Source organism: Zootoca vivipara, chromosome 6, assembly GCF_963506605.1.
Source record: "Zootoca vivipara chromosome 6, rZooViv1.1, whole genome shotgun sequence".
NCBI classification, from domain to species: domain Eukaryota; kingdom Metazoa; phylum Chordata; class Lepidosauria; order Squamata; family Lacertidae; genus Zootoca; species Zootoca vivipara.
The window spans coordinates 93100983-93127496 of record NC_083281.1 but is presented as its reverse complement, the minus strand read 5'-3'; the positions used below and the strand labels follow the sequence as shown (position 1 = coordinate 93127496).

The following is a 26514-nucleotide window of genomic DNA, read 5'->3' as shown; positions in this document are numbered from 1 at the left end:
GCAACGGGATGATGTTAGCTTTGCTTTTAAGTCTTCCTTGATCCTCATTTCTTAGGCTACACAGTATCCTAACAAGACCTTGGGGTCAAGGTGATGAAGATGCCACACAAATGCATGGCAGCAACTGTGAAAAAAGTCCATCCCATGCTGAGGATCACAAAACTTTAATCAAAAAGTATCAAAATATCTACAATGAGCCAAGAAAGACTGAGTAACCTAGCAAAACTGTCCATGGAGAGAGATTTCAATGTAGATTTTGATACTGTTACTGAAAAAGTTGCACAAATTTAAACCAAGCAATTTTAAATACATTTAAGTATACTATCATTAAATGCATTTTACTTTAATTGCATCAGTATTTTCTTAAAATACAATGCATGTGCTAGGGGCTAAAAAGGGGTTCAATACTGGACTGGTGGAAGGGACTCAGGGAGTGCTAACGATCCACAGGTCGGGGGTGTAATGCTTGCCTTGCCCTGGGCATGGGCAATCCACACTATACTACTGCCCAGAGAGTCACTCTCCAAGCCCAAGGCAGGGGGAGATTGCTGGGGTAGCCCTAATTATCACCTGACTGAGAAAGAGGAAGGCAGTTTGTGTGTATATGACACAGAAGAAAACAGGCATTGGACTTTGCATCAGAGGCATACTTAGGCTCTCTAGCGCCCTTGGCAAGGAGCTGTATCAGCACCCACGCCCAGTTCGTTATGCCCCTCCACCAAGGTGGCCAGAGGAGACTGCACTCCTCAGCCAGCCAGGGAGTGTGCAGAGCCAGAGTGGAGAGGCATGATTTTTGCACCCCCTGGGTAGAGGTGGGTTTAGGGCAGCACAACTGGTTCCCCTGCACTGGACACTGAGCCAAGGAGGGGGCACTGCAGGGTGTCACAGCTAAGACCTGGTGAACGTGAAGAGTGTTTGTGTATGGCATGAAGAGTGTGTGTGTGTGTGAATGAATTTTGGTCTCACAGAGGGCACTGCTGAAATTTGAAAGACCACAATCTACCCCTGCCTTGGGCCTGTGTCATTGGCGGGGGCCAACCTGGCCAACTCCTAGGTACGCCCCTTCTTAGCAGTGAGGAGAACCAACCCCATAATCAGCACTGGGTGTGTATATATGATTATGCAGCTATTTTCTTATTCTAAGAACTGTATCTTGAAAGAATTTGCAGTGGTTTTAAATAAGCTTTTTTTTTAACCTACTTGCAAGTCATTTAGCTTTTCTATTATTTCCCCAAGAATCAAAGGGGAGGCAGCCACCTGCTTTCTTGAATGTTAGGTAGCCTTAATTCAGTGCAAATTATTCCTGGGTAAATATGAAGGTCGGCGGTTTGAATCTCCGCAACTGGGTGAGCTCCTGTTGCTCGGTCCCAGCTCCTGCCTACCTAGCAATTCGAAAGCACACCAAGTGCAAGTAGATAAATAGGTAGATAAATAAGTAGATAAATAAATACCTTCTCTGGCGGGAAGGTAAACGGCGTTTCCGTGCGCTGCTCTGGTTCACTAGAAGCAGCTTTGTCATGCTGGCCACATGACCTGTACACCGGCTCCCTCGGCCAATAACGCGAGATGAGCGCTTCAACCCCAGAGTCGTCCATGACTGGACCTAACGGTCAGGGGTCCCCTTTACCCCTTTAAATATGCAGAGGATCAGGTTGCAGAGTAGCTATCCCCTTCCTACTATCTTGCAAATAAGTTCCATGGAACAAAAGATGAATAATAGTAACCAGTTCAATGTAAACAGGATAGGGTTTAATTGGGACCAGCCATGTAAAAGTAGAGAACAAAGGAAGGAAATCAAGCTTATGCGAACTCTGTCTGTGAAGTAAAAAGTGCCTCTAGGCATGTACAGTGTGTCTTCCTTTCAGTCTCACATGGTAGTTCAGTATCATAATGCTATGCCATGATCCACCACACTGCTGAGCCAGCGATGTTTTTCAATATATGTACATGGTTACAGGTGCACCTTTTATATTTTTATTCTCAGTATATAATGTTAGGATGACCAGGTGGCTTTTTCAATTATTATTTCACTCTGACATGTCAGGAATGTAGCTATGTAGCAAAGAATTGGAGGAGCTGGGTGGAGCTGTTTTCAGCAACCATGAAGACTAAAAGATCATTTCGCAGGAGATCATTGGGGTGCATTCTCAGTCTGATGATGATGCCTCCTCAGCAGTGTTTCTCTGCAGCATCCAAATTGGGAGATGCTGGGCTTGGTGAGGGCTAAATGAGGGGCAGTGAACTGACCCTAAATCCTGACAAGATGATGGCACTGTGGGCGGGCGATTCCTGACTCTGGGTCATTGGTCAATTGCCTGCAATGGATGGGGTCATACTCCCTCTGAAGGGACAGGTCCATCGTCTGAGATGACACCAGTGGCTAGGCCTGCCATTTACCTGCTCTGGTTGGTACAGCCATTTCTGGATCAGAATAGCCCGGAGTAGCCCAAGCGTTGGTGGGTAGAGGGTGGAGCGCTACACAAACCTACCTGACCTCCTCAAAGTGAGAGCCTGTAGTGGGGTGTGGGAAGGTCCCCCTGGGCCAGATGAGAGGCAGGGGTGTGTGCTTGCAACACGCCAGGTGACAGGTGAGGTGGTTTTTGGCTGGGATGGTTGGATCTTTCCTTTTTTGGCTGTGTCCCATCGCTGTGATTAGAGATAGAATTATGTGTCTAGGATGGGGGGGCGGGGTGAGCGAGGCTGCCATCTCCGTAGTGGTAGGCAGAGTGGTGGAAGGGGGCTAGTTACATCAATGCTCTTTCCCCCTCTGCTCCCCCCACTCTATCTGGGGGAGCTGACCTCCTGTTCTGATACTGTGGGTGCCAAATGTCAGGCTTGCTGAGCAGGGGCGGAGGAAAAGGGTGCAGTGGGGGTGGGTTGCCCCGGATGTCACCACTGAGGGAGGGTTGACAAAATGCCCGGTGGCACTCACCACAGGGCCTGCAGTGCACCAGAGCCACGTGCCTCTCCTGGGAGTGATGCAGCGGCTTGGGTGCCCGCAGGCTCCGCGCTGCCCCAAACAGTCCGGCCGCCGCCTCCCCCTCAGCTGTAGGGTGGCTGAGTGGGAGACGGCAGGCTGGCATACACCTCAGAGGCCCTGCGGATCGTCCTGCCCCTGCTTGCCCTCCCCGTTGGCAGCTGGCCTCGCCCCCACAGGCAGCTGGCTTGCTCTTCTGCTGTTGCTGGGAACAAAACATCCACCATCCCTCAAAGACCACCACAACTGCATGGGAGACTTATTAGCACGCAATAGTTATGCTCCTTTGCAACTGACCAAGACTGTTTTCAGTATTGGTGGAACAACTATCAAGTTGCATTTTGTTGGATTTGTTAATGGGTTTCTCAAAAATTGAAGAAAAGCATTTTAACTAAACGCCTGTCACCCACAACTGGATCATGGGTGAGGAGGCTGACTTGGCATGTAAATCTGTTGGCACAGAATGAAACCCTCTTTCGGTGTGTGAGTTTGGGGAAGTGTTTGTTGCTGGGTGACCAACTTTGGATTTACAAAAAAAAGTGATAGGTGTAAGCAGCACACATGCATGCCCAGGAAAACTAACTGTGTCCAATGCTGTTTTAGACCTCAATAATAGGAAACTAGCCAAATGAGTTGAGCAAGCATTCCAGCCACATTATTCTGTGCATCAGGAAGGGTGAAGGACAGGCATCGCACATGCCCTTTGTTGTCCATGAAGGAGGACCACGCAGTTAAGTGAGTTTGTCTGCATGGCCAGGGCAGGATTCTGTCCTGCAGGATTCTGTCCTCTGAGGCCCAGGGCATGAGGGGCACAAGGGAGATGGCAATTCAGCCTCATGACTTGCATTACTACTTCAATACCATTTAAATGTAATGTGAGAAGAAATCTTAAGCTTGGATGATGGAGAGGGAAAAAATACACAGAATTTGAGTGCAAAAAATAAATATAAAATTTATTAAAACACCCACAATAGTTTAAAGATATCAGGAATAATACATTTCACAAACCAGTTGGTTGTGTAACATAATAAAATACAAATTAAAAAAAGGAGGGTCCATATTTGCAATTTTTAGGCATCCTAAAAATAAATTTTCAGAGACACTGAAGGGAGAAGTGTGAAAGGGGAAAAAATACAGACAAGAGGGGGAAATTATACAAAATAAAATTATCAGCATAAATTTACCATACTAAGGATATCTACAGTTTAATACACAAGTCCTATTGCCTTGAAACATTGTAAAATCTACCATTTGTCAACCAACCCCAGATAAAACTTCATTTCAAGTAGCCACAGTCACAAATCAACAAAGAAATCTTCAAGTGTGGTCCACAAGGTGGCCTCCACTGGAGGTCTCCTTTACCAAATGTGAATTCAAAGAGACAAGAAATCAAATACATTGAGAAGTTACAGCCTTCGGTTAACTAAACTGAATTAGTCTGCCAAATCCAACCTGTTTCTTTTCCTCATTTCTCTTAAATAAAAAAAATATGTATTTAGAAGTCAGCTTTATACCTTTTTAATTAGTTTTACACGCAAAAAGAAAATAAAAAGCCAGCTGGACAGCAGACATTTTCCAAAGATTGAACAGCAGTGAGTAAACTCTTAACAACAGGTGTCAAAAAAGGAGGGAAAGGATGGCAAACAAAAATCATTTGTAAAATATATCCCTGATATTGGAGCAGAAGACAAAATTGGCCGATTTGCTTTACTATTCTTAGGCAAAAAAGAGAAACAACAATTCACATCTTGACCATGAAATATTCTTAATGCAGGCAAGACTCTTGTTGCATTCCACAGAGAACTGCCTTCATAAGAGAATACAGGAATGTTGCCCTTTGCTAGTTACCATAAGATTTATAATTTGCTGTCTGCAAAAACAAGTCACATACTGTCTATGAAACGGCATGAAGTGGTATAGCTCTAAGAGCAATATGCTGGGGGATCTGTCCAATCTAGTACCAACATTTCATCTTTGCCCCTGGAATCTGTTTCTTTGTCCACCCAGCATTGTTATTTCTGCACTTTTAAAACTACTTAGCGGAGTAATCCAACTGGATGGCATATTTGGAAAAATAATGCACTTTTTGCTGGCGGGGGGGGGAGGGGTGGTGATGAATAAAGTCAGGATTTTGCTGTTCCCATATCAAAACATCATTGGAAACATTTGCAAATTCTGCAGCAAAAAGAGTTTGAGAACATTCTATTGGGGCAGATTTTTTTAACCAAACGTGCAGAAACTATTATTTGATTACTGATAATATAGCTGCTTAAGATCTTATTTCTAAAAATGCTTTCCCAAGTGGGCCATTCGCTGTTCTGAGGTACTTCAGTAAAATCTACTGTTTACTGAAATGAAAGCACCACTCTCCCATTTCACCTTTTTATTAGTTCTGTACACTGATTCCTCATTATGTTTCATTATTTTGAAAGTGAGAACTTGCCCAAGAATAGAACTACAAAGGCCATACAGTTTATAAGATGTCAAGTACAGTGTTGACGTAATAAAATACACACCTTGTTTCTATTATTTGTATCAATCCCATTAGCTATAACTGAATCACAGGTTGCCACAATACTCTGTTTCTGAGGTATTTTTTGTATGTATTGTGATAACAGTAAGCTTATTATATGATGAAAACCTGGCTTCTATACACATTTAAAACAAGTCTTGTGAACAAAAGGGAGAGAAAAAGTGAAAGACAGAGTGAGAGAGAAAATAAATAGCACCAAAAAGGTATATTGTAAAACTTTCAGACACAACTACTCACAAATAGCAATATACAAAGAAAAAGCCATCATAAGGTAGCAGAATGAAGCTGGCATTTTTGACTAAAGGATAGCAATTCCATGTGTGGGCAGATCCTGGTTCCCTTCTCCACTATGAACCTTCAACAGGTTGGGCCCGTTTTCAATATTAACATCTATAGAATAAACCTGTTTACACTGAGATGCAGATGTGGTCCAAGAGGGATTTTTCCTTGGTTAAGGAATGCAGGACTAAGTCATAACTTTTTGCTGTTAACTATAAAAGCAAGCAAGCAAACTGGAGAAGACACAACTACATTGCTTTATAAATAGCTGCTCTGTCTTGGAGTGACCTCAAAACTTCCAATTCAGCACCCATTGTTTTTGCATAATTACCAATACAGAATGTTATGTATACCTGCACCATGCACACTTGCTAAATTGGCACAAGTGTTATCTCAAAGTAGTTTGTAGTACCTTATTTTCCAGCTGCTTAAGGAAAGCATTTTAAATTTTACTTATTCATAGTTAAACTTCCTTTGAGCTTAATCCCAGAAGCCCTTTTCACTGGTGGTAGTTTTGCCAGCACCTGATTCCATCGAGCAAAGCAGGACTACTTGAATGAGTAAAAAGATAACTCTCAGCATCTGATCCTGAGCTGTGCTGCTCCATTTATATCAGCTAAGGATCTAGCCTTAGGATGTGGATAGTTGTCATTTATACCAAAGTAACCTCTGCTGGATCTACACACATGTAAATGAGCTAAAAATTACCGTATGTAGCTGTAAATTTAAGACTCAGAGCATAGACTATGGAATCTAGCAAAAACAAACCAATCCAAACACCCTTTTTAAAAACAAACCCACCAAGATAGCACCATTTCATCAGAAGATTTCGGTTATTAAAAATTACATCTTTAGCCTACAGTGCAGAGATTGCCTCAGCTGAAGCAGCTCAGGGCTTCTTTGCTCATTTTTCTCTCTCTTTGCCTTTCTATGGGACACAGTTACAACCTATGATAAATAGAAAGAAGGGAGCTCTCTAACTCTACTGATATATTGGGATAACCTTGTGTCTCACTGATGCAGCTCCTCAACCGTCTGCTAACCAGAGACAGCAACACAACATTCCTGTTACACGCACACAAGTTCATAGCAAGTTCACAAGCAATGAGCCTTTTTGTCACCTTCCCAAACTGGACCCCCTGTGTGCAGAATTGTTCCTTTGCCTTCTATACTGTTTGGTCCATGCATTTTTTCTTCATAAATAATTATTTACCATGATCTGCTTGAGCTCTTGATTGACCCAGGAGAGTAAGCACCCCAAAGCAAATATTTTTAAACAGATGACACTCATGGTGGCCCAGTAGCTCAGCAAAACATACAGAGGAAATAAGAACCCACTTAAAGAAGGGACCTTAACCGACCCAAACTTTCTCCCAGAGAAGTTTAAGGGGAGTTTGCTATTAACTTCAGCTGGAGCACCCCTTTTTCAAGATTTCCCCCCCAGGGATTATAGTTTTGTTTGTAATTTTAGCACCATCAGCTATTATGATTGAGGGTGAATTGCTGTTAACTTGTTCCAGATCACTACCCCCAAAAAAATGCATTTCAAAGAAATTTCTCACTACCGTCCTACAGACGTTGCTTTGCCTTTGACACATCCGGACAAGGGCTGCAGTCAGGATTCATGATTTCTGAAAAGGCCAACATGATGCTCAAGGCCCTGGTGGTCTTGGCTTCCCGCACCTCATAACAGGATGTTCAGTGGGCATATAGAGATGTACGAGCTAAGGCAGCCTTAGCTTCGTGCTCTCCAAATGTTGCTGAACTCCAGCTCCCATCACCTATGACCATGGAGTGTGCTGGCTGGGGTTGATGGGTCCTTCAAGGGCACCAGACTGGGGAAGGCTGCTCTACGCAACAAACAGCATAATTAAGCTCACAAATGTTGCTCCAGATTGAGGGATAGCTGCCATAATGGCACATCCAACATCCCATGACTGAGAAGTGTCATTATTTTTTAGCACTACCCCATTGGCTTTTGTATGGTCGGGCCAACATGGTGCCCTTAAGACACCTTTTACAAGCACCTTTGTAAATAAATACATACCTGTTTCCATTTGCTTTTCTGAACGACCCTGACCACAACAGGAGCTGTAATTGTCCATGTGTAAGCAAAAAGATGACTGCCGAATATTTTTTTTTCTCTTTCTCTTTCTCTTTTTTAAAGCAGGAGTAGGTAATCATGCAGTTCTATACTTCTCATAAATCTGAGGCATGGTAACTTTTTCCCAACAACTGAGATTCGAGGTAGGTCATATACGTAGTGAGAAACAACCTCAGATTGCACCAAACTTGTATACTAAGTATACTTGTATATACTAAGTACATCAATTTATCCATGATTTTGAGAGTCAGGAGTTTTGCCTTTACTTCTAGCAGCCTTGTTTTAAAGTGTGCATGTGTGGTGCATGAGCACGCATTCACACGCACACACACGGGTTTATATATGTATATATAATGCATGCACTGCGGAAAATGATGGTGGGCATTCACATACTGCTGCTATAGATTTAATACTGCCATTGCCAGAATCAAATAGCAGGTGGATTGCCTCCTATCTGCACCAAGATCAACCAATTATACTGGCAAACACCTGGCAAAATGGGGTTGGAGAGCCAGATTTTTTTAAAAAAACGGGAAAGAAAAGATAAAATCTCAGTCCAAAAGTCTTGGAGAAACCCATCTAAGATGAAGCAAATGAGAATTTTGCCTTAGAGACACAATTTCAATAGGGAACAATTATTCCAGTTTTAATAACCCTGGACTTGCGTCAGTGTGAAGGGAAAGCACCATTTGGTCCTTTGGACTATTTGTGTGAGACAAATAAAGGATTTGCCCTGCCAATTAGTTTTTCTCCTTTTCGCTATTCCTATTGTGAAAAAACAGTGGAAATGGACACAGGCAAATTTGGAATAATTCATGGGTCTTCCTGTGTTGCCACTTTCTGACTCACAAAACAGTTCCTGTTCTTTAAACTTGCCTCTACAAAAACATATTTCCCTCATCCAGAGATCTTAAGGGCACCATTGCTAGGTCAGAAAGTTACAGCTTCAGAGCCACATTATGCCATGATCAGACAGCTCAGAAAAATCCCTAAACGGAAGGTTAACACACAATAGGATTTCAACAGGTCAGATGCACAGCCACATCCCTCCAAACGAAACACCTCCCTTCCCACATATATTACAATTTCTTGCTCTCTAAAGTCATGCAAATGAAGCTTCCAAGGCACCCCTGCAACACCTTTAAAATAGGAAAGTCAAATGAGACGTTAACAAGGAATTACAGAAACAAAAAAGCCAAACTAAAATGTTTTTGGAAAGAGATACAAGTCCAATGCTTTCCCCTAACTACAGCTGGTTAACGGATCCATCCTATATTGGTCAATAGAAAGCAGCCATTGGCCTAAAAAGCCCGAGAAGATGGAATATGTGCTGATTTAACTGAGGGCTGGACCTACATGTTTATGCAGAGACCTCCTGGATTTGGACCACCTCAGACTTCAGATAGCAGATGCCTCAACATTAAATAGAAATAAACAACCCTCCCTGCATGCAGAAATCTAAAATAATAGAGAGAAACCTGTTCCACTTCGTGTAGTTGTTTATGGGGTGAGGGACCACATGAATCTTTAAAGAAATGTGATTTTCCCACCTGAAGCCTGAAGTGGTATAATCTAGGCAGGCCTACTAGTACATGATTTGACAAACATGTAGAATGGCCTTCAGAGCAGCCCCACTGAAATCAGTGACTGATTTACACAAGTGGAGGATCAGGCCTTGCGTGGGACAACATCACTATCATCCTTTGACATTCAGAACATTTCCTATAAATCTGACTTGAAACAATTCTTAACAAGCACGATACGCTCATGGGTATGCATATGAAATCAATTATCATTCATTGATTTTCCCCTTGCAAAAAAAAAATATTTACAGAATACAGTAAAAACAAAAAAGGACGGAAAATCATGTTAAATATTTTGTTTCTATTTACATTTCTCCCGCAATAATCTGTTTTAAAACATACTGCTCTTCAAGTTATTGGGTAATTTTTTTTTCTTTTAAATCTTGGTGAAAGTGCTTTTTTAAAAAAATCTTTCTCTATTTACAGTTTAAAATCAGAACCACATAAAACACTCAGGATGCTGTATAGAGATCCTGGTTTTGTTTTGTTTTTTTCCTGTTCCAGCGCGTGAGGATTGAGACGGTTCCCTAGTAAACAAAATGCTATGTACAGGTTTTAATTTGCAAGCCATTTTTTTTCTCAAAAGGCACCTGTTAAGTGCAGAAGGAGGTGGCCAAGGAATAATCAGTTTCAGATCTCTAACATGTTTGATCTTCTGGCCTTCTGCAGTGTTGAGAAATCACATGCACAGGCTTATCAAAGCCATAGGGGACCTACTCTGCTGAGGGAGTCAGACCTCCCATTTTTTCTACAGAAAGACCCGTAGTATAAGGCAGCAAAATACTCTTGCACCCATTGCCAAAAGAGTTGCCGCCACCCGATCTGAAGATGGCACCCATTTCAGGATGAGGAGACGCTTTGAAGGTACTGCCTCAAGGCTGGAAGGTTCTACCCCCAATTCCAATGGAAGTTCATTGAGATTTTCTGAGCAAATTTAGTGAGAGCACCTAAAGCCCAGCAGGGACTTCATCATTAAACTTAACGTTTTCCCAGTAAAGGATGAAATTCACACAATATGGAAAAGAACCACAGACACAAACTTCCTCTTACACAATACTTCTGTCCTTGAGCCCTGTCCTATTAAGATTTTTTAAAACAACAACAACAACCAACCAACAAACCCTGATATAAGTAAACTTTTTGGTGTAGTTTAAATAGTACAAGGGTTCTGAATTAGAGTGAATTTCATCCTAATTTTGGGAAGATTTCCTATCATCATTTTAGCAACACAATGCTTCTGTCGAGGGGAGGCCTGGCTTCAGAGAGTGTAGCCACTTATGTGAATCAGCTATTCTTAAGACAACTTGCATTACTGATGGGGAAAGGGAGGTTAACCTTAAAAAGTTGTGATTCAAAGTTTTAAAAGCACCAGCTGTCTTGCAGTAATCAGTTATCACATAACATTGATATTTCCTCTTTAAAAAAATGGCACCAGAAAAATAAAATAAAACTTACAATAAGCCAATTTCATTTTTGCATTTGAAAATGTCCACGTGTAAAGGTTGGTGTGTGTGGACATTTTCATTTGGTAAGCATGCACCTTTTGAAAACATAGCACAAAGGAGATCTATTGTGTCCTTTCTTTTCATTGGACTCTGCACCAGAGAATATGCTAAAAAGAGGGTTGCCATGATGGTTTCTTAAAGATACAGGAGCTCAACGCGATATTCTTTTGTTTCCAGGGTGGCTTTTCTTTTACTACTACAGAATAAAAGATTCAAAAGTGAGGCGGGCATCAGTTCGAAATAGTCAGGCCTACAGAAAAATTAAGTATGGTTGGTTACACTGTATGATAAATTTGGCAAGAACCGAAACATTGCTGAGTGCTATTCTGTTAGTCCCACAGAGTGAGAGACATGAAAATTGAAAGTTCACCTCCTGGGCAAACTCAGCGCCTTCCAAATGTTGTTTTATGATGGCTCTCTTCTACTTGCAGTCCTCCTCACCTCCCCTTCCACCTCTTCTCCTCAAATCTATCCTTTTCTCAGTTCCTTCCGTCATGAATTTAACTGGGTTAGATATTTATGCCAAAACAGTTGATGGAGAAAAGTTGAACTAGCTTAATTTTACACAGGCTGCACAGCCACTGCCTCTTGCCTCGGGAAAAGAACTTCATTCAAGAACTTGCCTTTAAATAAAAATGTAACCACATGCAGTGGCAGAAATAATATCTTTATCTTCATTCTTTTCATTTCCACCTCCTCTGAAACTGGTTAAAGTTAGGTCACAAGCTCACAGCAAACCTGACTTTGCAGTGGTTTACACGACATGATTTGTACACAGACAGCAACATGTGCCAGCTGCACTCATGCCAGAGGATTGGGACTCCCCTGAGATGCTCTAGGCAGACTCAGTTGTGTTGAGGATTGAAACAGGCAAATTGGGGCAGCTTTTTACAGCTTTCCCACTGTGTGAATCCATCTATTCTGTTGGGGCCCCCTCCCAAGTTAAGAGAAGTGTCACACAACATTTTATGCTCTGTTCAAAACCAATGAGGTGGAAACTGTTGCCTATTTGTAGTCTCTTGTCTTCTCTACTTAATTCTTCCACCACCTTCCTGGAAGAGATCTACTAAATCTCTAAGAAACCATCACACAGCAAATTATACAATTACTTTAATTGTAAGTCTTGGTTTCTGGGAGGTCTCTAAAGTGAGAATTCTATCCCACTTGGGTGTGATGGGTGGTGCAGATTCTTATTGGCTTAGGAGGGTGCAGCTGAGTTTTAAATTTTGCTTCTGTATCACATAATCCCCTTCAGAGTTGTAATAATTTCTGTTAAAAATCCAATATACACATGTGTATTTTGAATGGAATTAAAAAGGTCTCCTTTGCAAAAGGACACTACAAATTTCTCTTGCCATTATCGTGATGTACAGATTAAAAATGCACAGATATAAATATTTTTAGATTACTGAAAAATGTTAACAGCAATAAGTTTCTTCAGCTCAACTCCCAAGTGCAGATAATATACTGGAAATGTCACACTTGGCCTGGCTTCGTATTTCTCTCCGACACATGAAGGAAAAAGCACCACAAACCAGCACTGCGTTTCAGTGCTGCAGACTTTGAGGTAAAATGGCCCCACGCCAGCTGCGCTCTGTTCAAATCCAGCGACTGTACGGCCCCGTTACCTTGGTGTAGGCGTAAGAGGACACAGTGATAGCTGAGTTTGTTGGGATGGCCAGGGCCTGCCGGGTAGGGACAGTGTCTTTCTTCTCCTTCTGCTGGGGCTCAGTGGCCACGCTGCCTCCCCATTTCCGCTTCTTGCCAAAGGCTTTGATGTCCTGCTGGAGCCCAAGCCTGGCTGCCTCCTCCTGCCTTGCCCGGGCTCTCTCTGCCAGCTGTTTCATCTTTGCTTCCCAGAGGGCAAGTCCATGATTGGGCTGGTTTAAGTTCTTGTGCTGGTAGAAGACCAGGGAGATGCGTGTGGGATGACACCGGTTGGGCTTCTTCAGCGGGGTGGTGGCATGTAGCTCTCGCCTTGCACACTCTATGAGGATGGAGCCGTGGGCCGGAGCCACTGCCACCCCACCAATGTTCTCATCCAGAAAGTTGTGTTCACTGTCTGACCACACCTCCTCTTCATCCTCCTCCTCCTCTTCCTCCTTGATGTTCTTTTCGGGTGTCTCTTCCATGCTGTCATCTAAGCTGAATGAGTCCCATGGCCTTTCTTCCTGGCCAGCACCCAGAGGCATTGTACGACCGTCGGCTTTCAAGGAAGGGAATGGCTTCTCCCCACACACACCTGATGCCACAGAGGGCAATGAGCCAAAGGAAGCCCATGGTCTGCTGGGTAATCCTGTGCCCGGTGTAGGAGTCCTCCTGTCCTCTGCTTTGACAGAACCCCAATGTTCATCTTGAAGTCTGGAGTTTCCCTTGATGGAACCAAAATTCAGCTGCCCCAAGTTCCAGGGCTTCTCCTGAAGGTTTGAATTCACTGAAAAGGCTGAAGAGTTCTCGTTGACTTTGCAAGGGCTCCATGATTTCCCCAGCACATCAGGACCAGGTGGCAAAGGCTGTCCTTCTGTAGGAAACATATTCCACTGTTTCTCCAAGAGGTGGGGCTGTGGTAACCTGGTAGCATTTGAGTGGGAACCAAACAAGCTGGACTTATTCTGTGTGTTTGCATTGAGAACGCCGTCATTGTCGTTGGGTGTAAACATGTTCCAAGGGTTCTCAGCATGACCAGTCCTGTCCGAAGGGGACTCATTTCTGTTGACTTTGTAAGGGCTCCACTGTTGTTCTGGGCCTCCATTCTGAGACGACATGGACAAATCAGATAGGTTCAGATTTGGATTTTGGCCATTAATAGCAGCCGCTCTCTGAAAGGACTCCATGTCCATTGGCTCTTGCTTGATTGTTCGGTGATTGAAGCAGTTTGTGTTTTGTGCAAATGACAGGGCTTCTGCAGGGACAGAGTTACACCTCTGGGGCACAGCCGTGGGCTTGCCTCCATTCCTGCTGGATCTCTCATAGGTGCGCTGGTGGTGATTTTTGTTTCGTACAGTGGGTGGGATTTCATCTAAATGTTCGGAATTCTTGTAACCATGGCTCAAGTTATTTTGCAACATTTGGACATCAGGCTTCTTCTCGTAGCTGGTGCCTGCCCAGGGTGCATTCCTTGTGTCACCGTAATTCAAAAACTGGGAGTGAAACATGTGATTACTGGAAAATCCATAATACCCAAAGGATGGAAGAGAGTACTTTGAATGCAACCCATTCATGGAAGGCAGGTTAGGCTGTGCATAGTAGGAATGGTATGAGTAAACACTGTTCATGCTGTATGGGTCAGAGGGCCTGCAGTTCCCCAGCACCGAGTAGCTTTCCACGACAGCGTTCCCATTGTACTTGAAATTGTTGTAGTGGTTCTGAGGTTCCACTTTGATGGAAGGTTTGGCTGACCGCTGGGAATGTCCACTTTTCAAAGCCATATCTGCAGATGCAAAACAAGAACCAATGTTAATTTGCAGAAACAGGATTGCTTCTTTGCCACAAGACCTTGAAGATCTGGGCCACTCTTCTGGTTAGCGTTCTGTTTACACTAGCAGACTTTCTGTCCCTTGCCTTGGTGCGTAAGAACACCACTTAGGAGGGGGGAACTTAACCAAGTAGCTACATGCACATTGTGATAGTCTGCACTATCCTCCTAAGTGGCAAAATTTGACCACCTTCAGGAAAACTGAGAAATCCTCTCTCTTTGTGCACTTGACTTGTGCATGGCCTTTGCATGGTGTGACTGCACTGCCTAAGACACATCACCAGTGTTGCATCATGGATATATCTCTGCCCCCAAAGACAGGATGTGGGTGAGGGAATCTCAAATCATCCTGCAAAGCACATTCCAACCACATTTATTTTCCTTTGCAAAATCCTCCTGACAAATCCTGTGATGGTGGCAGCAGTGCTACAATCCAGTCCCCACCACACAAACAAAGGAAGCATAAGTTGTCATGCTCCAGAATTTTCATGGAGCATGCCATTCGCTTCTTGCCCTGGGGCTTCTCACAGCACTGAAGATAAGGTTTCTCAATAGGATTTCTGCCACCCAAACCAACAGTGGTCATTCACACCATAATTAATTAGCAATGCTGATAATTTCAAAACTAAGACAGCCTAAGAGGCTTATACCTCAAACCTGGAAGGTTTATTACATCTATTACATAATTACATAATTACCTTACTCTCCTGGCTACATTCAGACATATTTCATATAGTCATCAATTTCACATGGTTACCAACTTGGACATCTGGATGGCTTGTATTAACTTATATGCCTCATTTTAAGATTTGTGTGCTGATGGTAACTGTATCTACAATGTGAAAGGATGATGGTCTACTATTATTGGTATTATTAGTATATTATGATGATTATGCTGATTTTTTGTTTCCCCCCTTCTTTAATTTAATTTTTTTCTTTCTTTGCTGAATTTGCAAATATCACCATCATCATCATCATCATCATCATCATCATCATCATCCTAGGTTCCATGAAATCCTCTGCTTTCCTGGCAACTTTAGAGCAGCGTTTCTCAACCAGTGTTCCGCGGCACACTACTGTGTCGCGAAACACTGGCTGGTGTGCCGCGACGAGAAGGGCGATTTGCACTGTCACGTCGCTGACCCGGCCTCGCGTCGTGACCCGGCCGGCTTCCTTTCCGGCGGGTCAGTGTTGTGTATTGGCGGCCGCCAGGCACGTGACAATGCAAATCGCCCTCCTGGGGAGGAGGAGGCAGGCGGGGAAGGCTGCGCAGGGCTTCCCTTCGCCGGGCCAGAGCGGCGGCGGCTGCCTGGGGCGGCTGGGAGGGAGGCGGCGGCAGCTGCGCGCCCGTGTCTGCCCACCTGGGGTCTGTCCCCGCTCGCTCCGCAGGCTCTGCGCCTGGTGGGTCCGCCTGGCTACCGCGCAGCAGTTCTTCAGCGGCATGCTTTACCGGTACGTCTCCCCTCCAAACTAAACTAAATATAGGGCGGCACAGAGTTGGTGTGCCGCGGGATTTTTTTTCATAGAAAAGTGTGCCGTGGCCCAAAAAAGGTTGAGAAACACTGCTTTAGAGATCCATCAACAAAGTCATTGTGGTATAGTGGCTAGAGTATTAGACTGGGAGACCCAAGTTCAAAAACCCACTCAACCTAGAGGAAGCCTCGAGCTAGTCACTATCTCTCAGCCTAACCTTCCTTACAAGGTTTTCTCTTATGAGGAGAGAACCATGAATGCTTGACCTGAACTGCTTGGAGGAAGTATGGAATTGAAAAGAAATTTACAAATGAAAATAGTAATTGAGGAGAGCAACCTTCCAGGAATGACTCATCTACCATTACCAGCCTTCCTCTAAGTTGTGCAGAAAGTGTTTGTTTGTCATGCTCTTGAGCAGTGCTTTCCAATTGGCGGTGCCTTCAGAGTAAGTTGGGTAGCATGCAACTAACTCGAAAAATATTGTTCTAAAGTAGCATTCCCAGACCTGATGCCCTTTGGATGTTTTGGACTACAACTCCAATCAACTCCAGCCAGCACAGCCATGCCAATAAGGCAGTGCTGGCTAGGGCTGATGGGAGTTGTAGTCCAAAATGTCTGGAGGGTCCCAAGCTGGAAAAAGCTGATAGAGAGTACACAGGTTGCACAGGAAAATGGTGAGGCCCAAATGGCCTAGCTAATAATCTGATTGCCACCCAAGAATATGTCCCGGAATCCTTTGCTTGTGCCTAGCAGTGCCTCAACAGAGACATTGATTAATAAAGCATTCCCAAAAGGCAGAAACTTTGAAAACTATTGATCAGACTGCATCCCAACAGCAGCTGTGTAAGAAACCTAACCAGATTAGCACATCAAAAGCACAAGACAAGTGGCCTTCTCAGCTTCCAACCCCTGTTGCCGGCCTCACCTGCATCCTGCTGAAGTGGTGGCATCTCAAAAACCTCCTGCTTGATTTTCTCAGGTGTAATCAGCTTCTCCTTCTGCATTTTCTTTTTCTCAGCAGCTGCCTTCCTGGCTTCCAGCTGCCTCTGCCTGCAAGACTTGGCTGGCTCAGGAAGCTTCCTCACCTCTCTGGGGAAGCAGGTGAGAACCTGGATTGCCCCCGTGCCCATCTTTGCAGCTTGATTCTCCTCGCTGCCAAACTCATCGGTGGGGGACATTTTATACAGTGGAAGGACATGCAGCTGTTCATCCTCAGGGATCCTCCCAGTGGTACGATTGTCTTCTTTTGTCAAGGTACACACCTAAAGAAGTGGGCAGACAACACACAGGGAGTCCCAGTTAGCTAATTCAATGGGGACACACAAAAGGGCAAGGCCAGAGTCTAAAAAGTGACTTCAGGCATGCCTAGAAGCTTGAGAATTTCAAGATGGCATATCTATTGAGAGCTGGTTGAACAAATACTTTCACTTTACCTGAGCCAATTAATCACGGGTTATATATTTAGGTCAAACTGATGTGATGAGATAGAGCTGTGGATAGTGTAGTAGGAATTTATAATATATGCCATGATAGGCAGGCTACATCTATATAAAAAAATGTAGGCATTGCGTGCGCGGATGTCCCAGCCTTTCACCGTAACCGCTGAACCGAATTGGCCACAACATACCTTGCCCATCAGGGAGGGATCTAGCATTAAAAATTATCAAAAAACCACACCTAAAATAATGATTAAACACAAAAAAGTGGCGCCCCTATTACACGTCACCAGCAGAACCGCTGAAGACTCCAGCAGCATCCAATAGCAAGGCTGATCGCACGCTGCTGCCTGCAAAGCCTCTCCGACAATGGCACACACCTCCCGAGGCGACAACTTACAGTCGTCACCTCAAACGCCTGTTCGCCATTTTAAGCTGCCGCCTGAAACTGCCACCTCCAACGTCGCGCCGCCATCTGCTGCCTCCCGCCACTGGTGCCTCACGTTGCAGCTCACAAACTCCACCTTCCCCACCCCACCCCCAAAAAATCTACATATAAGCATCTGGGGACTTCTAATTCAGTGTATCTGAAGAAGTGTGCATGCACACGAAATCTCATACCAAAATAAAAACTTAGTTGGTCTTAAAGGTGCAGCTGGTATTTAGAGAAGCATTGCTGCCTCCAACTGCAGAGCCATCATGTACTGTGGCCATCAAGAACCTTCTCCTCCATGAATCTTCCAACCAGCAAACATGACATGGATCACAGAGTCATTCATCCATCCTCATTCAGCCATCCTATTTCATTTCCTTAACGTGCCCTTCTCCAACCTGGTGCCCACCAGATGCTGCTGGACTACAACTCCCATCAGCTCCAACCAGCAGAGTTGTAGCCAGACAACTGGAGGACACCAGGTTGGCAAAGGTTATCTTAAGGCCATGTAGTCCTTTAATTTGGGTCTCCTCTCCCTGAGCTGTGTTTCAGTTTCTGCTTCACTTTCACACAATAAAGGCAAAGTATCTTTGCTTAGCCAACAAGCCCCCTACTCTTCCTTCCACAACTGTAGTGACACCTTAAAGTTGATTACGTAAGAAAGTTTCCATGGATTAGAGTTCATTTAGTCAAAAGTCAGACGCATCTTAAGTTGGCTGATAGAAGCAGTAGTCCAAAACATTTGGAAAGTTCCATGTTGGTGAAGAATGGCTTACAAGAATCTTTGCTGCAACAGACTAAGACAGCCACCCCTGTGGAATTTTCCAGAGAGAAATGTGAGAGAGAGAGAAATGCGAGAGAGAGAGAGAGAGAGAGAGAGAGAGAGAGAGAGAGAGAGAGAGAGAGAGAGAGAGAGAGAGAGAGAGAGATGTAGTGGTTAGAATGTTAGACTAGGATCTGGGAGAGAGAGATCAGGGTTCAAACCTCCAGCCGGCCATGAAGTTCACCTGGTGACCTTGTGCCACTCACTGCCTCTCAGCCTAACCTGCCTCACAGGATAAAAATGGGAGGGGGGGGAGAGAATCATGTATGCCACCTTGAGCTCCTTGTAGAAAATGAATGCAATTATTGTATCATTTATGCAATGAATAAATAATAAAATTAGCAATGATGCTTCCTTACCACAGTACACCCATTATAAAGGTTATGCTGATCTTTGTGAGCGTGAGCACAGAAGTCCATGCAGGCTGTCACACCAGAGAAGGGCCTCCCCTCTTTCAGTCCAAGCCGGCAGTCTATTGCTATATCCTCATTTGTAACCTGATGAGAAAAGACAGCAACAACTTAAATTACAGCAGTACCTTGGGAAAGATGTATGGTTTTTTTTGTTTATTATATTAATATGTAACTTTTATAACCTGTTGTTATTTATTTATTTATTATTATTATTAGGTAGCACAAAGCATGAAGTTGAACAAAACAAGAAAAACTCACCTAATTTCCCTAACCCTCCCTCTCCCCACAGAACACAGTCAGGAGTAGAATAAAAATAAGACGATACTGAAGTCACCCTGGAGTTGACATCAGATGGAGTTTAATTATTTTGTAACAATTGTCTTTTATACATTTTTAGATTTGTGTATTTTATCTGTGTCATTTTAATTTGTGTAAGCCACCTGGGAGAAAGCGGGCTATAAATAAATGTAAATGTAACAGCAGCAGCAGCAGCAACTCAAATGTCTTACATTAAAACAAAATAAAAAACAAGTAAAAACACAGCAACACAAATAAATGCTAAAAACATAGCTTTAGATAGGGGGAGGAGGCAGTACAGCTCCCGCACCACTAGAAGAGACCAAAAGGCTGGAGAAAGGTAAAAGTCCCTGCCTGAAATCTAAAAGAGGGCAAAAGCATGCTTCTCTTGGGACAGCTTTCCACAAGCTGGGAGAGGGGGGCATTTGTTAGAGCTGTAAAGGGACAAAGAGCTAAAATCTGAGGGCCAAGACAAAAGCAACAGCCACACTTTCAATGGACTCCTTCAGTCTTTCTCAACCTGGTGCTGTCCAGACATTTTGGACTCCAACTCCCACCAGCCCCAGCCACCAGAGCCACCCTCCCATCTGCCCTGGAATCCAACATTATGCTGCCTCGAGCTGATGGGACTTGCAGTCCAAGACTGGACTCTCCTTGAAAACAAGGCTGCACTGCAGTGGGTTGGACTAGATGGCCATTTGGGTCCCTTCCAACTCTAGAATTTTATGATTACACAAAGACCTGACCCTTCATTTACCTAGCCCCACCTCAGGCTCCATCTTTTGTTTGCTCAATATTTTTATACTGCCTTCTCCTAGTGCCAATCTGGTTCTCTCCAGATGTTGCTGGGACTCCAGCTTCCGTCAGCCCCAGGCAGTGCTGGCCAATGTTTTGGGAGATGAGTTGTGGTCCAACAACATCTTGAAGATAGCAGACTGGGCAAAGACTGCTGTAAATCAATCAAACCAGTATACAACGAATCAGAGCATTTCCTGCAACAGACCTTGGCAACAGCCTCATAGACAGGATAGGTCAATGGTTCTTAAAGGCTGTGGCACACCAGCAGGAGAGGATGGCAAGCGTGGTGGGAAGATTTGAGGATAACCAAAGAAACATTTAAACATTTCAGTATACCTAGTATAGTATCATTTATTTATTGCAGGATATGGATAGCTATCTTTTCAACATGAGAGCAAGAGCCATCAAGTGATGCTGCAAGCTCACACCTCTCACTGTGGGGTACATACAGTATGAAAGAGGTGCTTTATAATAATATTTTGGAATGAGTTGTGTTCTTATGTAGCTGCATTGTTTTATACTTTCTGGGTGTCCCATGAGTGAGCATATAAAGTAGATGTATTCAATGTTACCAGTCAAGCACTGCTAAAAGCTGGTCCCCACCCCACCCCTGGTCAAAAATTCAGTGTGGCACAAGCAAATTTTGTTCTGAAATATGGCCCAGAGAAAAAAGTTTGAGAACCACTGTGATCCATACTTAAATCAGCAACACAATAATAACAAGAGCTGTACAGTGGGCCATTCCAGGTACCTGATTTTTGTAGGCCTGGGGTGCCAGCCTACTATAAAGTGGGGCGACTTCTGTGGCCAGGTCCTGGAAGCTTCTTCTGAGAACTTCTTCCTGCAATGAGAGATTGGGAGAGTCAGCGTTGCTCATTGCTGAGTCAGACTACCTAGTTCAATCTTGCCTCCTGTGCCCAGCAGCCAACAGCATCTTCCTGAGGACCAGAGTCATTTCCTACCTTGCTGTCAGCACCTGTGATCCTTTTTCATGGGAGATGCCAGAGATTCATTCAGGCTGGGACTTTCTGCACACAAAGCAGGGACTTTTCTACAGGAAGACTTTTCTATAGCCTCTAACCCCTTCACCTTTTTAAAATGCATCCATAGTAAAGCGTTTCAAATGAGCTGCATCAAAAACTACTGCCGGCAAGGACATTTCCAAAACAAGGGAGTTTCACCAAGACCCAATCCTTTCTACCAAATATTAAAAGCTAGCACAGGCATCCCCAAACTGCGGCCCTCCAGATGTTTTGGCCTACAACTCCCATGATCCCTAGCTAACAGGACCAGTGGTCAGGGATGATGGGAATTGTAGTCCGAAACATCTGGAGGGCCAAAGTTTGGGGATGCCTGAGCTAGCACCATAGAGTTGTAGCCAAATGCCAGTCCTACTCACAGTAGACCCACCAACGTTAATGGGCATGACAAGCTTAGGTTCATTCCTTTCAATTGTTCTACTCTGAGCAGAACTTAGTTGGATGCAATCCATAGTGATCAATAACCTATATTATTTCTAAGAACTGTGAACGCGTTTCAAATGAGGAAGCAAGAAATTCATTCTGGAGTAATCAGTACAATGGCTATGGCTGCAATTCGTGAAGCAGTTTCCCTATTAGTGCCGCCACCAGCCCCCCTCCTTCAGTTCTTAAATATTTTTGCCATTAGGACAAATTCCAAAACTTTTTCCATCCACTTATTTTTGGTATGGTTTGTAGAGGCTACTTTCCAGCCCTTTCACGTTTACAAGGAGGAAGCAACGACTTGCTTGACCAAATGCAAGTAGGTATTTGGTCAGCATACTTTGGGGGAAGTCTCGCGTAAACTTTGCCAGAGTCCCATGTCATTGCTCTTCCCTTTTAAGAGATGCTGGTGAACCCTGGATCCCTAATCCCCCTTGAAAAATGAACAAGCAAAACAAAGGGAGGTGGGGGGGGTTGGTGTCTCACGAACCTCTTTGGGGTTGTCTCCATGAAGTCTGAATTTCCTGGGCGTTTTGCTTCGAGCATATTTGCACCCGTTGAAATACATGCTCCAAGAGCAGCCGAAGGAGAAAGAGGCACCACAGGTGTTGGGGTCCTTGCCTTGACATGCACAGGTCCGGCTGCAATGAATACAAAGGAAGGCATTTCAGATGCTGTCCACAGCAGCCAAATGGAGCTACTGGCCTGTGCTCTTCTCATTCCCAACCCACTAAATCTAAAGGTGTCAACCACAAATGAGTTGGGAGGGCCAAATCCCCCCATCAGGAGATGCCCATCACGGGAGCACAACCATAAACCAACACTTGACCTCTAAAAAGGATTGACTTATAAAGCAGTTAAAAGGATTTCCTTTCCTTTCTGAAAATGTGGGAGGTACAGTCAGGGGGAAAAGTTTTTGATCCCCTGCTATATTTGCCCGTTTGCCCCGACAAAGAAATGACCAGTCCATAATTTTAATGGTAGGTTTATTGTAGCTGTGAGAGACAGAATAACAACAAGAATCATTTCTTCGTCAGAGGGCAAACGGGCAAATTTAGCAGGGGATCAAATAATTTCCCCCCTCACTGTATGGGTTGTGCTCATATTAATGTGATGTGAACTTTATTCCCAAGATTAACTCTTAATGTGCTTGTAACGTAGTGTGTTAACTGTTATGTATGCATGTCTTATCGGTGGCTAATATGTTGCAATATTTTAATGAGCTTAAATCTTATGGTCTTTTCTCTAGATAAGTATTCATAATCATGGGAGCTTTCTAACACATTGCTACAATTTATCGTGTACAGGTAACTCACAACTTATATGCAGTTAACATGTGCGGTTTCAACTTTACCTGGCTGAAGGCTGGCTGGCTGAAACTGCACAAATTGAATGCACAGAATGCAGAGAGCTTTAAAGCTATTTTTGCACAGGGTATTCCCCAGCACAGAAAGAGCTTTTAAGCTCTCTATCTTGCTTACTGGACTCTAGGAGGCCCTCGTGTGGGCTCTGGGAGGCTCTCATGATGTCTCACACATCCCTACAAGAGCCTCATGGAGCTGGTAAATGAGGCGAAGAACTTAAAAAATTTAAAAAAACTTTGCCTTGTTTGGGAGGGCTAAGACCCATTTGGCACAGCAGCTCCAGAAGGTAAAAGTGCTCTGGTGGGGATGGTTCCAACAGTGTAGTTCTAGTATTTTTTGTCTCATGTCAAGATTGTTGTTTTTTAAAAAGGATTGCTAATTCCCGTTATCACTGAATCTGAAGCAGGAAGGAGCTGAAAATGTTGGCCTGGAGGGGACAAGTTTGATATGGACCCAAGGATATTCTATTTGGCCCCTAATCAATGGTAGTCAGGGGTGAGAAGGAAGGAGGGAAAGCAGGAGAAACTTGTTAGTTTTTGAGGTAAAATGTTCACCTCTTCAGAAGCAGAAATCAGGAGTCAATAAAGGACCCGCCTCTCCCCAGTCCAAGGAACCTTTCAGTAAATCAATTCCATAGATCTCTGAGAAAATGCTGTGTCCCACCAGCCTCTTGTCTCCAGCAGCCTGGCCAGGGCTAAAGGAACTTACTCGTCGTTCAGCCCACATCGCCGAGTGGTGGGGTTTCCATATTTCGTGAGCGTTTCAGTGAGCTCTTGGTACAGGGTGTCCCCCAGGGCACGAGGGATCCCCTCCCAGGCCAGAATCAAGATAATGATGACAGCATTCTGGCAGTGATGACCAGCACGGTGTCGCACCAAGCACAAGAGCTTCTCCTCTAAGTTGTCCCTCCTGATGACCTGGGGAACAGGAGAGGATATTGCTTGGTTAAGGAAAATACAGCCTCCAACCTCACCCTGCCATCCTCCCCCAAAGAGGCCAGAGTAGTGCTGCCCAGCCTCCTGGGCAGAACTGCCCAAAGAGAAGTCAACATTAATGGGGCAAAGTGACACAATGTAGACTTATTTTCCATACAAATGTAGGAACTGCAGTTGCTGCTGACTGCCCTGGCATGGCAGTGCTGCACTTCTGTTGGCTGATGACAGTCTCCACACCCATGCCTGAACCTAAGAGCCACCTGACTGCTGGATCAGACCACCAAAAGCCCACTCAGTCCAACATCTTGTTTCCCATGATGGCCAGCCTGATCCCTCTGGGAAGACCATAAGTGGGCTGTAGAAGCCTTCCTCCATTGGTATGCCCAAGCAACTGGAGTGAAGTGGCATCCTAAGTGAGAGCTCTTACCCCGCTCCTCCTCCTCCCGCTCCTCCTCCTCCTCCTCCTCCTCCTCATCCACTATGAACTGGTATCTTCCTTCCGCTATTCCTGCCATGAGAGTTGTTGAGGGTCTTTTTGGCAGAATTTGATAACATTCTTGTGTGACTGCATAGAAACTGCTCTTCAGCCAGGTTTCTGGGATAAATGCTAAATGCCAGGGGAAAGGAGGGCAGCCACTTACCCACTTCGCAATGGGGCAGCCGCGGGAGCTCTTTCCTTCCTTCCCTGTGTAGATCACTTTTTCAATTCTGATGGCTTTTCCCTTCTCACCATACCTGGTTGGAAAAGTCACAACATTAGGAAGACAAACAGGGCGAATGACTGAGAGCTCTGCTCTGGAGGACTATCTGAGTGAAACCTCTTCCTGAAAGACTGGAGAAAGATTACAAGGTGGGTTAGGCTTCCACTTGCCAAATGGCTTTCAAACTAGCCAGCAGGGCCATCTTACCCATAGGCGCAAGGGGTGCGGGGCACCTGGGCACCGGGCTCCCAGGGGTGCCCGCCCGTTGGTTGGAGAACCGCAGTGGGCTCTTCTGCTGCAGGCGACTCTGTGCCATGAGTTCAGGGGCGACCGAGCCAGCAAGATGCTGAGACGGACAGACGGCTCCACCCTCCTGCGCACCTGGGACAGGGCAACCTGGGGGGGGGCAGGCGCCGGGCGGATCTTTGCACCCCAGCGACGCATATGCTTAAGACAGTCCTGTTAGCCAGGATAGTAAGCTAACTTCAAAACCATGGTTTAATATTCTAGCTTGTTTGTGAGCTGTTCACCATAGTTTAGGAGTTTGGATGCAACAGGAAGCTGTGGTTAGGAAATGAAACATGACTTGTTCAGCTGCTTGTGTGAAAGGAAGAGCAAAGGGAGGCTACATGCAAGTGCAAGGCTTACGAAGCCAGGACTGGTTTGTGTATGTTTCACCCAACATGTACTCTAAAATGCTTGGTGTGATTATTGCTTTGCCATCCCAGTGCTTCGGGGCATCATAGCTAAGAGACAGGCAAATAAAACTTCCTACATTAGTTCTATTAATTGCAACTCAACCTTCCCAAATAGCAGCATCTCCAGGATACCGGAGGTCACAGACCGGGGCTTTGCTATTCACTGGAAAAAGGTTGCATTTCACTTTATTGCAGGAGACGTGCTTCTCAAAAGAACTCACTTAGCGTGGGAGCTGTTCTTCATATCAGTTATTGATGCACAGAGGTTCTTTTCCAACCTCCACCTTTAGGACCGTCAGCTTCCCAGCTCTGGTTGTGCTGCCTGTGATGGTGATTCAGTGGCAATGTGTTTAGAGGTGACTCAGTTTCTTCAGCAGTCTATGAGTCAACTGCAGGGGAGTAACCTAATCAGTCTGAACATGTGTTGGCCCCCCTGCAAGCAGTCTGCAGCACTAACCCTCCCTGCTGCCTGGGTAAAACTCCTCAATGGAAACAATAGGAAAAAGCACCTCTTTCTTGTATGTTATACCTAAAATTCAAATGACCTTCTGGATGAGCCAGGGAGACAACACTTCTATTGGCAGCAATTAAAAGAAGTAACTGAACGTCTTACATTTTTAATGCTGAGAGGATGTGAGCCTCAGCCCAGCCTTCCCTTTTTAAAAACATGGCAGTCTTCAGACAATTCTCCAAACCATGATTTGGAGGATGAGAAACAAGCCACATGCTCCCTCCTCCCTTCTCAGAAAACTCATGTGGACTTTATTACTTTATTGTATTTATATCCCACCATTTTATCCAAGGAGCTCAAGGTGAAGTACATGGTTCTCCCCCTGCTTATTTAATCCCCACACCAACCCTGAGAAGTAGGGCATGTGTTGTCTTCCAATAGATTTCTACCACGTTTCACAAGCAATTATTAAACCTTTTAAAAAGAAAACCTTAATTTGGGAGGTTTATGATAATCTAAAAATTAGAGGTATATCTTCCCTTTAAAAAAAATAAATAACCAAATTTACATTGAAGGGTTTATTTTCACTGAATCCGAATATGCAAAAAAGATGTGTGGTGCCCCCCCCAGCCCCATGTAAATAATATCAGTGGATCCTACTCAGAGAAGATCCATTGAAATGAATGGACATGACTAACGCAGACCCATTAGTTTCAATGCTTCTACTGTGAATGGAACTTAGTTGGAGGCAACCAACTAAGAGATAACACATT

General features: G+C 44.4%; 1 protein-coding gene across 9 annotated transcripts in view; it reads right to left on the bottom strand.

Moving 5' to 3' along the window:
• Nucleotides 1-3406: 3406 nt before the first annotated feature.
• The window catches only part of TET3 (tet methylcytosine dioxygenase 3), a 98411-nt gene continuing 75303 nt past the window's right edge, over nucleotides 3407-26514 (bottom strand). For 7 of the 9 annotated variants that reach the window (XM_035121072.2, XM_035121071.2, XM_035121070.2 and 4 more), the window contains 7 exons: nucleotides 24533-24626; nucleotides 23665-23873; nucleotides 22083-22233; nucleotides 20881-20970; nucleotides 18981-19118; nucleotides 16855-17191; nucleotides 3408-14411 (listed from right to left, as the gene is read on the bottom strand). In XM_035121072.2, coding sequence (XP_034976963.2) covers nucleotides 12580-14411; nucleotides 16855-17191; nucleotides 18981-19118; nucleotides 20881-20970; nucleotides 22083-22233; nucleotides 23665-23873; nucleotides 24533-24626 — 2851 coding nt within the window. In that variant the 3' untranslated portion in view covers nucleotides 3408-12579. Of the gene's footprint in view, nucleotides 14412-16854; nucleotides 17192-18980; nucleotides 19119-20880; nucleotides 20971-22082; nucleotides 22234-23664; nucleotides 23874-24532; nucleotides 24627-26514 lie in introns of all 9 variants that reach the window. The other 2 variants (XM_035121067.2, XM_035121066.2) reach the window with 1 other exon arrangement.